Here is a 13,999-nt window from a genome sequence, read left to right on the forward strand (position 1 = left end):
TACGAGCAATGCACCATCTGCACGGCCATGGACCGACGCAAGCAAGACGGGGCGTGGAGATGAGGGCCCCAGCATGCCATCGGCAGCCATGCCCACACACACACGCAGACTGAGCTACTACTACGCATACGTATGATCCGCACGAAGGAGCATTTGCCATAGCGGGAGCCCATTGGCCCAGCCTTGCCTCGCCTCCAGTCGTGCATCGAGGCTAACCCTTGCCGCCAGCTCACTCTCGGCTGGCTGCCGGGGCTTCTCTGCCAGGCTAACAGGCTAAGAGCAAGCACCTCAGCTGCCTCCTACCTCACCATCGTTGGCGACCACGACGCCGAGCGGCTGCTCTGCTTTCTGTCGTCTGGCATTGCGCCTCTCTCCCGCTGGCCTGTCTGCTGCAGCCTGCCCCGTGTAACACTACCATCACGATATGACGATTTGAACGATTCATCTCATCTTTCTCCCTCTCTCTCTTACCTGCCATCTACAGCGATATACCCAGCAGCGCCCGCCTAGAGCTCCATCTCGTTTGCGCCCAACCCATTGCCCACCCGCCCTCCTAATAACCACCCACCCGCATCCTCTGCGCTCACATCGTCACCATGTGGAGCAGGCTGACGGGCTCTTCGGGTGCCTCGCAGTCGCCAAAGGACGACGACGCTCGCCGCCGCCGCACCACCACCAGCGACTCTACGCGTTCTAAGCGCGACCGGGATCGAGATCCAGATACCCGCTCCGTCGTCTCCTCAACATCCACCCGCAAGCCCTCGGTCTCTCGACGCGACACTGCGCCCTCGTCGACGGCCTCCTTCACCACTGCATTTGACGACATTCCGCGCTCACGGGCTGCACCAAACACTGACCCAAACAGCGACTACGACAGGCGTCGCGACGACCGCCGCAGCAGCTACGCAGAGTCTTCAACATCCACCATGCGCGACGACAGAGACAAGAAGAAAAAGTCAAAGGATAGCAAGTCAGACAAGCGCCGCTCGACGCGCTCAGAGCAGTCGGCTAGCGTGACGCAGACGGGCGGCTACCGGGGCGACATTGTTGACAGCCCCAAGTCACTCCAACGCAGCTACAGCGAACAGATGGGCAGCGACGGCCTTTCGCGCTTCCCCGGCCAGGCAGGAGCGCCCATGATGTCGGGCGCTCTCCCCGTGGGAACCAATGGCCCCCAATCATCATCATCACAATACCAAAACCAACAACAACAACAACAAGGCCACCACTATTCAGATCACGTGCAGAGCCAGTTCCCCGGCCAGGATCCTGTAAACTATGCCTCTAGTGCAATGCCTGGCGGCCATCCCTTTGGCGCGGCTGCCGAATTCTACAACGACCAGGGCCAGTCTGTTGGTCAACAGCCCGGCGTGAGGCCCCAGCCCCCATCTGTCATTGTCGGCCAGGATACACCTCATCTCATGTCTGCTTCTGCCCAGCCCAACCCCGTTGCCGACACCGGCTCGGGCGCGGCTGCAGACTTCTATGCCCAAGGCCCTAGCACCTCTTCATCCAGGCCTCCACGACCGTTGAGCTCATCCATGCCTGGTGCCTTCGTCGACGACACACCTGCCCCGCCGAAGCCGCCCCGGCCGGCGTCGTCGTCGAGACCTGACAAGCCAGGCACCTTTGGTACAGCTGCTTCAATGGCCAGTGCTGCTGCCTTTGGATATGCCGCTGGCCATAGTTCTTCTAGTCATGAGCACTCGGCAAGCTACAGCAGCTCGTCGAATGTTCGTCCCCCTTCATCATTCTCGTCATACACTAATACTGCCCCTGCTGCCCCTGCATCTACTTATAACATGTATGGAAACGGCCCTAATACCTCTAATGCTAACGCCAGCAATGGCAACCATCTTCCGTCATACCCCGCAGCCGCTCATGCCAACGATGACATTCCTCCACCCAAGCCTCCGCGACCAAGTAAGCCCGAAAAACACTCGTCTGGCAGCAACGCTGGACTCCTTGCTGCTGGGGCTGCGGGGCTAGCGGCATATACTATGCATCAACACAATTCAAGCACGCACGAACACTCCCATTCACACACTCATACACATTCACATTCGCATGGCACCTCACAACATCACTCGGCTTCTGGCGCTTCCAATGGTCACCAAAACAACGGCCTTTTACCAAGTGCCTACGTCTCGGGCGGCATGGCCCAGCATCACCAGCATACCGGTCCCGTTTCCCGGTTCGTGGATTGGTGGAAGGACTATGAGGATGTGCAGAAGATGGAGGAGTACACCGAGTACATTGGTGTCTGTAAAGGATGTTTTGACCCGCGTTCCTCCGTTCTCGATGCCCCTCGAAAGCACCACTACTACAAACGACGTTCCAACGAATTCATGCGGCCTTCAGGAGGCATTGAAAAGCAATCTCGTTACAACTTGAAGGAGAAGAGGTCACAAAACTCTATTTCGGGTGAGGAAAGACGCAAGACGAGCAACAGCGCTGCAGGTTGGATGGCTGCAGGACTGGGAGGCCTCGGCCTTGCCAAAGCTGGAAAGGCTGTATGGAACAATGCTCGGGACGATTTCGACGATACCTACAGCATCAAGTCTGGACGCTCGCGTGTGTCACGTCGTAGCAGTAGCCGATCCCTTGATCGCAAGGGCTATAGCTACGGTTATGCAGGTGTTCGCCACAGGAGTCGATCTGGTGATCGCATGTCCAACATGTCTGTAGGTGTTACGAGTGACAGGAAGGACCGCAAGGCCCACAAGAGTCGCCGACATTCCAGAGCAAGCTCCAGCTCCAGTTCCAGTTCTGACAATGGCAAGTCTGGCCTGATTGGTGCTGCTATTGGTGCAGGTCTTGCGGGAGCTGCTTTGGGAGCTTCCGCAAGCAAGAAGCGTCACGCCCGCTCCAAGTCACCCAAGAGGGTTCAAGTTGTGCATCCCCGCCGAGATAGCAACGATGATGACCGAAGTAGAAGATCTCAACAACTCCGACACAAGGTATCCCGGAGCTCGACTTCTGGAGCGTCCGTCATTGAGATTGGCCAAAACCACGAACATGAAGGCGGCTTCTTCCAAGGCTTCTTCGCAGCTCCTCCACCAAAGGAGAAACGTGTGAAGCCGGCTAGTCTTAAGAAAAAGAAGGGCGGCTTTTTCAACTTCACCAACGCTTCAACATCTTCAACCGACTCGGATATGGCCTTTGGCACCGGCTATGTGAGGAGACGGAGGCGATCGTCTCACAGCAGACGTCCGTCACCAAAGAGGCGCAACTCGGACGAGCGACTCAAAGCTTCTCTCATTGGTCTTGGTGCTACTGCAGCAGCCATCACAGCAGCAAAGGCTGGCAAAGGAAAACGCAGTCGTGACGTTAGCGTCGTCAAGGAAAACCGCAAAACCCTCAGGGATAGCCAGTCTTCTCGCACTGGTTCACGTTTCGGAGATGATGAGTGGGAGGACCTGCCAGATGATGGCCCCTCTGACTCTGCAAGTGATGGCGGTCTTGTCTACGGTGAACATGTACTGAGGAAATCCAAGAGTAATGATTCTATGGACTCCAATGGCTCGGGTACCAACAAATGGGGTTGGCGTTGGGGATTCGGCAAGAAGAAGAGGAGATCGTCCAACAACCTCTATGACAATATCGCCAATACCTCGCTCATTGCACCTGCCGCAGCTGGTGCTGTGGGTGCTGCAGCAGGCGCAGCAGCTATTGGGGCGACTCAAGCGCGTCCTGATAGCCAGTCGAGCAGTGCGCAGACGCTGCAGTCAGTATATCCTGTTGCGCCTCACGACCCTAATGCATTCTTCGATGCACGACGTACAAGCTCTATCGCGACATCGCAGCCTTTAGTCACCTCGGGGCCTGGTTCTGTAAGCCTTCAGCAGCCCCAGCCCATGCATCAAGTCCACGGAACCGTCTATACCACCCAAGCACCACCACCGGCTAGTTACAATGCCCCTACGGGTCCTCCAGTCTTTTCGCAAGTGCCACCGCAGCCTCAAGCCCAGAACATCATCATTAACAACAACAACAACAATCAATTCCCGCAACAGCCTCCTCTTCGCCGAGCAAACTCTTCACCCATCCAGACGTCTTCATGGAGGCGAGATGCCGCTATTGCAGGACTTGCAGCCACAGCTGGAGCTGCTGCAATCTCTGCATTAAAATCCGATCGTCCACCCAGTGCATCCAGCAATGTGCGTTTCGATTTGACACAAGCACAGACCGAAAAGGAAATGCGTGAGCGACGCAGACAGCAGGAGCGAATCGAAGAAGAGGCTCAACGTAGACGTGAGCAGCAGGAACGAATTGAAGAGGAGGCTCAACGTCGACGCGAGCAACAGCGGCTCGATGACGAGGCAAGATGGGAAGAAGAGGAACTTGCCCGCCGAGAGCAGCAACGCCGGGATGATCAAGCACGACGACTAGAGACGGCACGTCGTGAAGAGGAAGAACGCGTGCGCCGGGAACACCAACGACAAGAAGAAGAAGCCCGCAAGGCGGAAGAAGAGCGGCGCCTAACACTGCTTCGTCTAGAGGAGTCGAAACGCGAGGAAGAAGAGCGCCGTTTGATCCTGCTCCGTCAAGAGGAAACAAAGCGTGAAGAAGAGGAGCGTCGTTTGACTCTACTTCGCCAAGAAGAAACAAGGCGTGAAGAAGAAGAGCGTCGTCTAGCTCTGCTTCGCCAAGAGGAGACGAAACGTGAAGAGGACGAACGTCGCCGTCGCGAACTACAACGCCAGCAAGACGAGGCACGAAAGTTCATGGAGATCGAGCGCTTGGCGAGACTTGAAAATGACCGTCGTCGTGACGAGCACGAGTTGGCAGCACGTCAACTGCGAGAGGCAGAGGAACGCGAACGTCAACAACGCTTGGCTTTCCTAGAGCACCAACGTCAGCTTGCTATCGAGGCCGCAGAGGAGGAGCGAGTTCGAAGAGAGCGTCGTGAGGCTCAGCAACAAGAGGCAGAGCGTATCGATGCTGCGAGACGTGAGGCTGAGATCCAGGAGGACCTGGAGCAACGACGCAGGGGGCGTGAGCTACAAGATTCTAGTAATCGATACCCAAGTGTTCAGGCCCGACAGCTGGAGGAACAACCTGCAGGTGGCTCAATCGCCTCGGCTGCGACTGTCGTACAACGCAAGGAAAAGGAACTGAAAGACAGAGAACGAGAAGCCCTCAAGCCAGAAAAGAAATCCTCTTCTGTTGCTAGTGCTGTTGCTGCTGGCGCCGCTGCAGCAATTGTAGGCGGTGCCATCTCCTCCTACAAAGACAAGAGCAAAGAGAAGGAGAAGGAGAAGAAGGAAAAGGAGCGCGAGCGAAAGCGTGACCGCAGCCACAAGCGCCAATCTTCTTCATCTTCGAAGAGCAGTGAATCCAAGCGCGGAAAGAAGCGAGAGCCGGCCAGTGTCAAAACGATTGAACCCAGCAGGGTTGAGCAAGACATGTTTGATGAAGACATCTTCAACCCAGATCTTTTCAAGGAGCCAGCCCGGCAGGATGCCCGCGAGGTCCTCCGAGATTGGGAAGACCGGTATTCTGCTAAACCCGTGTCCCAAGCCGAATTCTTTGCTCCCCGAGAGCTCTTGGCTGACGACAACCTGCCAAAGGTTAAACCTGTAGACCCTAATGAGGGTGCTGGCGATCTCCAGATGTACTATGCGCATGAAGATGCTCCTTCCGGCCAGCCAATCTTGCCTCCATACCCACCTTCTTACTCTTTCACTGCTACGAGAGATGGGCGACCGACCAAGCAACAGCCGCTACCGATACCAGTACTAAGCCTTACTATGCCTACACCTCCAGGTAGTCGCGCGCCATCTATGCGTAGTGTGTCGCCTTCTCCCGCCCCAACTAGGGAACCTACCAGGGATACGAGAGACGATTACAGGCAAGAAGACTCGAACCGCGCAAGGTCTAGGGTCAGCTGGGGGGAGAACCAATTCCACCACTTTGATGTGCCTACCCCCGAGTCTTTCCGCGAACAATTTGTCTCTGATGGCGATCTCAAGAGGCAGCAGCCAAACTACTCGTCTGATCAGATCACTGTAGAACGCGAAATACCTACGTCCACATACATACCTTATCAACCAGGCACCCCTTCGTCCAGCGAGTCGAAGGAGACCACTCCAAGCACACAATACGTCAGCGATGATAACAGCTCAACTTGGGATAGTGTCGTGAGTGCCTCTGCCTCTTCGAAGGCGAGCGAGAGGAATGAGAATACTCCATCGAACTCTGCCTCTGGATCTGCTGTTTCGAACGTCTCGGCACCCCCACCGCCCCCACCGCAGAATCAACAGGATGAGTACGATTACAAGCGCATCAATGCATCACTCCTGAGTAACCCATTTTCTGACACGAATATGGCACCTTCCACAATTGCTGCATCACTCATCTCAGCTCCGTCAGCCATCTCGGCTCCATCAATCATCTCAGCTGCGCCATCGACAAGCAGTGTACAGACGGCGTACTATCAACCTGAGCCAGCGTACGACATGCGCATGATGCCTGATAGGAGGACTGTGGGGCCTGGTTTTATCGAGGGCGAGATTCCGGACGACCCTGTGCCGTTGCATATCCCGGGCAGTTTTGAGGAGGCAGAAGAGTCCGAGCCACCGACACCTACGATGGAGAGTTTCGCAGCTGCAGCGAAGAAGGACACAAAGGGTAAGAGTACTGACTCGAATGTAGTTTTGCAGGATGTCCCTCGGCAGGTTGAGCCAGAGCCTTCCGTGGTTTCTAAGTTGTCAAAAGGGAAAGGGGTTGAATCAGACACCAAGTCGAGCAAGAAGGACAAGGAGAAAGACAAGGAAAAGAAGAAGAAGAAGAAGTCCTCCAAATCTTCGAAGCGAATCAGCGTTGATACTTGGGAGTTGGACGAACCTAGTCCACCGACAAGCCCTATCCTCGAACGTGACCCTCGAGATATCGAGCCATCAAGAGCTGTCGAGTCACCAAGAACTGTCGAGCCATCCCACTCTGGCGAGTCGTCACGGACAGCTGACCGTGGCCAAGACTATCAACCATCAAAAAGTGCATCTCGCAGCGATGAGGGTAGCAGTGCCAAGGTTTCCACCGCTGCCTTGGCCGGTGGTTTCGCTGCTCTGGTAGGCACTGCTATATCTCAAGACCGAGACAGGATGGCTTCCGAATCCGAACGTGCCAGGCGTAACCTGGAGTCGGCAGAGAAGCCCTCATCCCGTGACTCGCACTCGTCTTCATCCAACAGCAACCATGCTCCTGAAGATCCTGCAAAGAATGTTACCATTCCCAGCTACGCATTCGGGGGAGTGGATGAATTGGCCGACAAGACGCCTAAACGTAGGAGCGAGAAAAGGAGCAGTAGCAGCGGCAAGTGGTCACCATCAGTTGGATCGCCTCTGAGGACAGAGATGAAACAAGAAGACTATATGGGTGCTCGCAACAACTCTGATGGTTCCAAGTATCAGCCACTTGTTGAAGCGCCAAAAGTGCCTACTGCAGCTCCATTTACAGGCACATCCGATCCTACAACTTCCCGTAGTGTAGCTGACTCTGGCTACTATGCCCCTGACGATTTCACACACCCCGAATCCACCGAGAAGGAGCCTGACAAATCCTATTTCGCGGGCTCAAATGGCAATACCAGAGACAGTCAATCGCGCGTCTCAAATGCGGAAAGAATCAGACGTTCTGACGATGAGGACGACTACAGACGGCGCAACTCCTTCGACGACGACATTGGTTCGATCGCCTCGCTGAGCTACAAATACGAAGATCCCGACCGGGAAGAGCGACGCCGTAGACGTCGTGAAGCCAGATCTGAAACCCGTGACAAGAGTCGCGACAAGAGCCGCGACCGCGACTACGATGTGGGCGAAGGCGAAGAACGAAGGCGAAAACATCGCCGTCGCGAGACAGACGAGGGCGCTGACGATTGGGACACGCGATCTACATACTCGGAAGCTCGCTCTGACGTCAATGGCGAGCGCAGGCGTAGACATAAGAGGAAGGATTCATCGCCAGACAGGAAGACAAGGTCTCGCTCAGAAGCAGCGTCTGAACACGGTGACTTGTACGACGAGCCCAAATCTTCCCGCAGACGTTCTAGGCGGGAGGACGATGACACTGCTTCCTTGATATCTTCTTTTGCAGGATGGGATGACGACCGCAGCTCCCGAAAAGAGAAGGATAAACGATCAAGTGGTCTCATGGGTCTCTTCAGCAGCAAGTCAAGAGAAAACCTGGCGGAGGCTGCCAGCAAGTCTTCCAGGTCGAGAGATGACAACGATGAAGAGCGCAAGCACCGGAGACGGAGACATCGGTCAGATCGTGGTTCTACTTACGGTTCGGATGATGATGATGATGATGTACGTTCCACTATTTCAAGTACTAGCCGCCGCGAAAAGAGGAGCAGAAGCAGTCGCAGCGAGAGAGATGGAGACAGGGCGGATGCTTATGATGAAAAGGTACATCGCTCTTCTTATATGCGATAGCGCGAGTGTTCGCAATGTATTTAGAATGAATGTTGATGTTCTGTGCTATAGGATCGTTCCCGCGCTCGAACCCCGCCCCCGCATGCCGATGAACAAGAACGCCATTCTTTTTTAGACCATCGGGCAGTGGCCGCAGCAACTCCACGTCCACTGCCCGTAGGTGAGCCTGTAGATCAGGTACCCAAGGGTAGTGGCATCATCCCTGGAGATCGGGCCGAAATTCGTCTCCCAACGTTCGACGACGCCCAACCCCTCACCGCCTCCGACCTTACCGAACGGCCCAGGACACCGCCTGAACTATCATTTGAAGATAGCCGCGCGTTACTGACTCGTCTTACTGGACTTCAGCCCTGGCTACTCGAAGCGTTCCCAGACGAGCTTCCTCCCTTGCCGCTGTCAAGGCCAAGCTCACCGACTAGGTCGCCAGAGGTAGTCAGTCCAGTAGCAAGCTTGGCCAAGCGTCGCATGTCCTCGACTGCAGTGCCGCTACGCTTCCGCAAACCTTCTGGCCCCCCTGCGGTTCATCGTGACCTTCATGCTGAACCCAAGTCGGTAACAAGTCCTCTCTCTGAGCCATCTCCAAGTCGTTCTCGCCATTCCAGGTCACATTCTACAGAGTTCAAGTCTTCGCGTGAATTCCGACCACTGTATCTTGTAGAACGTAACCGCAAACCCGATGAGATTGATGAAGTGCTACCACCTCTCCCGCCAAGTACCGCTTCTTCAGTGGTGTCTGGTGCTGAGTCAGATGGAGAGTATGAGTCTGCCTTGGAATCACCCCACGAGCGTGCTGGGCTTTTGTCCAACCACCCATATTTTGATTCTTTGGGTACCATACCAGATCTTGGCCCACCTGCACGCGGCCCAGAACTTCAACACCCAGAACTTGCAGCCCGTGAGATTGAAGAAGTACAAGAGTCTGGACAAGCAACTCCCAAGGCCTCTGATTACTTTGCAGGCGAACCGTCCGAAAAGGAGCACTCTGGTGGCCCAAACTATGAGTCTCTCGCTGCAGCGCTTGAGGAGGCCAAGGCACAGAAGCAGGATGAGTCCACTGATGATGCTTTCATGTCAACAGTGACTTCCCCAGAATTCGCAACGCCGCTTGAGCAAAGCGCTCCTCTTGACGATAGAATGATGCGTGATTTTTCTACCAGCCGCGGTGAGCCTTCGTCTTCGACTTCATCCAGACTCCAGGACGCTGCTCTTGGCGCAGCTGTGGCCGGGGTTGCCGCTGCAGCAATCAAAGACCACTTTGCCTCACTCAGAGGGAGGAAGTCCAATGATGTGGCTGAAAAGGTTCAAACAGTTGCCCAAGGCAAGCAGCCTGAATCCCAATCTAGTCGAGAAGCTGCAGACGAGCCGGATGTCAAGGGCAAAGGCAAGCAGAAGCAGGGAAAGTACGCCAAAAGGGGATCTATTGCAGAGTCTACAGTTTCTACTCTAGTTGACTCAGGAAACTCACAGTACACGCCATCGTTCATCGACAACGAGGATGATTGGAACAGGGATCCCTCTGAGTCTGTTGTGACAGACAATGCTACGCTTATCGGTGAACCTTCTACTAGCTCGTTCGACGACAAGGAGCGATTTCGACAAAAGATTCTGGACAGCACCGCGCCGCAGCAAGACCAAGATCCAGAGATCAGGCGTGCGACTTTCGACGAGCCTCAAGTCGCCGCATTGAAGGAGATTGAGCCTTTTGAGAAGCCAAATCTGCAGCAGGACGTGTCCAGTGAAGTTGCTCCTGATACTCCCAAGACTCCGCTGGCGAATCGCGAACTTGTCGCCGCTGATGTTGCAGTTCCCGAGCCGATTGTTGAAGAAGATGCCGCAGCCATCACCCCAAAGCCTAAGAAGACAAGGAAGGAAAAGAAGAGCAAGAAAGGTAAGCGCGGTAGCCAACAAGTTGTCGAGCCCGAGTCTGAGCCATCTTCTCTACCCGGAACTCCTGTTCAAGAGGAAGAGAAGAGCTTGACATCGTCGCAGCGGCCAAGGGATGTGATTGAACGGGAGATTCTACAACCTGCTTTCGAAAATGTTGACACGCCAGAAAAGTCTGAATCACCGGATGTCCCAGCTCAGCCCAAAGTCGAAGAGAAAGAGCCATCCCTACCCGAAGCAATAGTTCAAACAGAGAACATTGTAGCCCCTCCAGAGCCCCAGCACGACACAATTGAACGCGAAACTGCCCAATCCACTTTCGAGGATGTTGACCCAAAGGAAAAGCCTACTATATCGGAGACCACCACTCCAGCGCCCCTTGACAACGAACCCAAGCCTGAGGTTCCACTGAAGCCTCTCGGCCGCCCAGCTCAACCACAAGTCCAAGAGCGACCCAGTACTGCCGAGACAACCGAAACACCAAAGGCATTCGTAGAGGAGTCTCGTCGCGCCTCTACAATCGAAGGCCATTCATCGGCATCAAACTCTGGCTGGGGATCCAGTCTATGGGGTAAGATTGGCTGGGGCGGCAGCAAGAAAAAGGCTCCAGCTTCACTTGCATCTTCTTCGCCTCCTTCGTCGCCGAAACCGCAATCATCAGTTCTCGCTGCCCTGGCTGCTGCGAGGGAGGAAAAGAGGCGCAAATCGTCAGGCCCTCTTTCGCCAACTGTGCCGGTGGGCGAGAAGAAGGCGGTCGAGATTGCACCGGAAGCGGATGTCGAGGATGTCCAGGGTAAGATGGAGGGGGTTGAGGACGTTTTGCCACCCGTTGCGGCCCCTTCTGCAGCTGATGAGAAGTCTGAGCCTGTTGTCTCCGAGAAGACAGAAACGATTGCGAAGGAAGAACCTGCTGCCCCTGTGTTCGTTCCGCCACAGACCAGCTTCTTCACTGATAGTGGGAAGCCAGCATTCAGTTTCCCGACGACGGTGGCGAGAGCTACGGAAGAGAGAACTACGTCTGATCAAGATAGTACGCTTCAAGAGCAGAAAGCGGAAATCAAGGAGGATGTCCCTGCTCCAGCCACCGAGGAGAAGACTCAAGAGCCCCCTGTATTCGTCCCACCGCAGAATGCCTTTTTCACTGATGACGGGAAGCCCTCTTTCTCGCTCCCTCCATCACCTGCTAAGCCCAGCGAGCGTAGCATCTTGACTGAACCTGCAGCTGAAGCTCCCTCTGAAGAACCAGTCTCACGCGAATCTCTACCCGCAGAGAGCGAGAAGAAGGTCAAGAAAACCAAGAAGAGCAAGAAGGCAGAGCAAGAGGCTAAGGAGGCTGAAACATCGTCCATTGTTGAAGCCCCTACGCCTACCACGGAACGGTCACTAGAAATTCCTGTCAGCGAACCCGCTCCCGAGCCTTCCGTCAACGTGATCCCAGCTGTTGATGAGCCAAAACCGACTACTGAAACTCTCACCTCGGAACTCCCATCGAATTTGCCTGTCGAAGAAGCCCCCACGAAAGATCAGGATGCAGTAGTTTCAGAGCCCGCGAAGCCATCTTCTGTCCCTGAATTGCCAGTCAAGACGAAGAAGGAGAAGAAGAGCAAGAAAGGCAAGAAGAGCGGTGTTTCGACACCTGCACTCGAAGCTGAACCTTCTACCGTTATCCCTTCTGAGATCGCCGAGGTGTCTCGCGATGCACAACTCTCAACTACTGAAGTGCAACTCCCAGGACCTTCAGAGATAGATGCAGCCAGCGTCCCTCTTCCAGCGCAGGAGGTGGATGACGACCTCACTCTACCACTGGAGACGCAAATGGACAGGGTCGTCCCTGAGGTTACGGAGGTGGATCCCGTCAGTATCCCTCTTCCCGAACAACAAGCGGACGAGGAACTCGTCGAGCCGCCTCAGACACAGACAAGTGAAGTCACTCTGCCCGCTCAAGAACCGCAACCCGAGACAGCACCCGCCGAAGCAGTCGTCGTCGAGACTGAACCCGTCGCTACCCCAAAGGCCAAGAAGAGCAAGAAGAACAAGCGCAAAAGCGGTCTAATCACACCTCAGCTTGAGACTGATGTCGTACCTGATTCTGTCATCCCTGCAGTCGAGCCTTCCGCACCAATTGCCGAGCCCGTCGAAAGCATTAAGATTGGCCAATCTCGTGATATCGAAGAGCGCGTGCCGGATGTGATCAAGCCATCTCAAGAGGACAAGAGCCTTGATGCTGCGGTTATTCCTTTGCCCGAGGATAAAGCTGATGATGAGCTTTATGCGCCTTTGGAAGAGCGGGAGGTTCGTGCTGATGATGCTGTTCCTGTCGATTCAACTAAAACCGAGCGTGACGTTCCTTCCACTGAACAAAAAGCGGAGCAATTCATCCCAGAGCAGTCTATCGACAACACAGTATCCGTGCGAGATGTACCAAGCCAGGACGTTCAGCCATTGCCCGTTCACATCGATGCTCCGGCTACAACTGAGCTCGTCTCCAAGCCTTCACAGCAGGCCGCCTCAGTACCAGAAGAACCTTCTACGCCTTCGAAGAAGTCCAAGAAGAAGAAGAGCAAGAAGAGCAAAGCCGAAGAAGATGTGCCTGCCACGCCTACTGTTGAAGCAACTCGCGAGCTCGAGCCTATCACCGAACCCGCACACGTTGAGCCTGCTTTCGAAGTCATCTCAGAACCCGTTGTCTCTGATACTCAAGAGCCATTCGCCACAACGACAGCACCAGCCGAGACCGTCATTGAGGAGCCAGTCTTTGGCCCCGTCAGACCCAACGAGGAGCCTGCACAACCTGCCACACCACTGGAAGAAGAACCCGCAACGCCATCGAAGAAATCTAAGAAGAAGAAGAAGAGCGCCAAGAAAGACAAGTCTGTTGATTTAGGATCTTCCCTTACTGAGGAAGTATCTGATTTCAAGACTGAACCTCAGACTTCTATCGAAGCTGCTCGAGATACGCCGGTTGTTGATGTCCAGCTAGTTCAAGATACCACGGCTCAAAAGGAGGCATTGTCTGCCGAGATCGAGGCTATTACACCTACCGCCGAGCTAGTAGCTCTTCCTAAGACCGACGATAAAGATTTGGATGAACCTACGAGGGAAGAGAAGGTCGAGGCTGTCAAGGAGGAATCTAGTGGGTCCGCTGCTGAACTTGTAGCACTTCCTGCAACCGACGACAAAGACTTGGAGGAGCCAGTTGAGAAGGAGCAGGTTGAAATTGCCAAGGAACCCGTGACACCTGCTGCCGAGTTCGCAGCCCTCCCCGACGTCGATGATAAGGATCTAGAGGAATCTGTGGCTACGGAGCAAGTTGAGACTGCCAAGGTGGAGCCTACCATAGCCCCCGCTGAGCTCGTTGCTCTTCCTGAATCTGATGACAAGGACCTGGAAGAAGCTGATATCACTGCCCCTAACACTCAGGTGGAGTCTAGCCAAGATGTCTTTGTCCCCGCTGTACCGGACACGCCGGTTGTTGAGGCTGAGCCAGTTGAACCAACGCCGAAGAAGAGCAAAAAGAAGAAGGGCAAGAAGGGGAAATCTGTAGACTTTACCACCGAGCCAAGCACACCGGTTACTGAGGAGCCTATGCCGCAGTTCGATAACGCTTTTGGACCTGCTCAAGACAAGAAGCTTGTTGAGGTTGAAAGCTCTGAGAAAGACAAGGAGGCAGAGGG

General features: G+C 54.8%; 1 protein-coding gene across 1 annotated transcript; it reads left to right on the forward strand.

The window, feature by feature from the left end:
- Window positions 1-596: 596 nt before the first annotated feature.
- Window positions 597-8,441, forward strand: COCVIDRAFT_39560 (hypothetical protein; the record flags this gene model as incomplete). Its single annotated transcript, XM_014699084.1, has 1 exon — window positions 597-8,441. One exon carries the CDS (start codon window positions 597-599, stop codon window positions 8,439-8,441), a length of 7,845 nt encoding a protein of 2,614 aa, XP_014554570.1.
- Between the last annotated feature and the right edge of the window lie 5,558 nt (window positions 8,442-13,999).

Source organism: Bipolaris victoriae (genome assembly GCF_000527765.1).
Source record: "Bipolaris victoriae FI3 unplaced genomic scaffold scaffold_67, whole genome shotgun sequence".
NCBI lineage: Eukaryota > Fungi > Ascomycota > Dothideomycetes > Pleosporales > Pleosporaceae > Bipolaris > Bipolaris victoriae.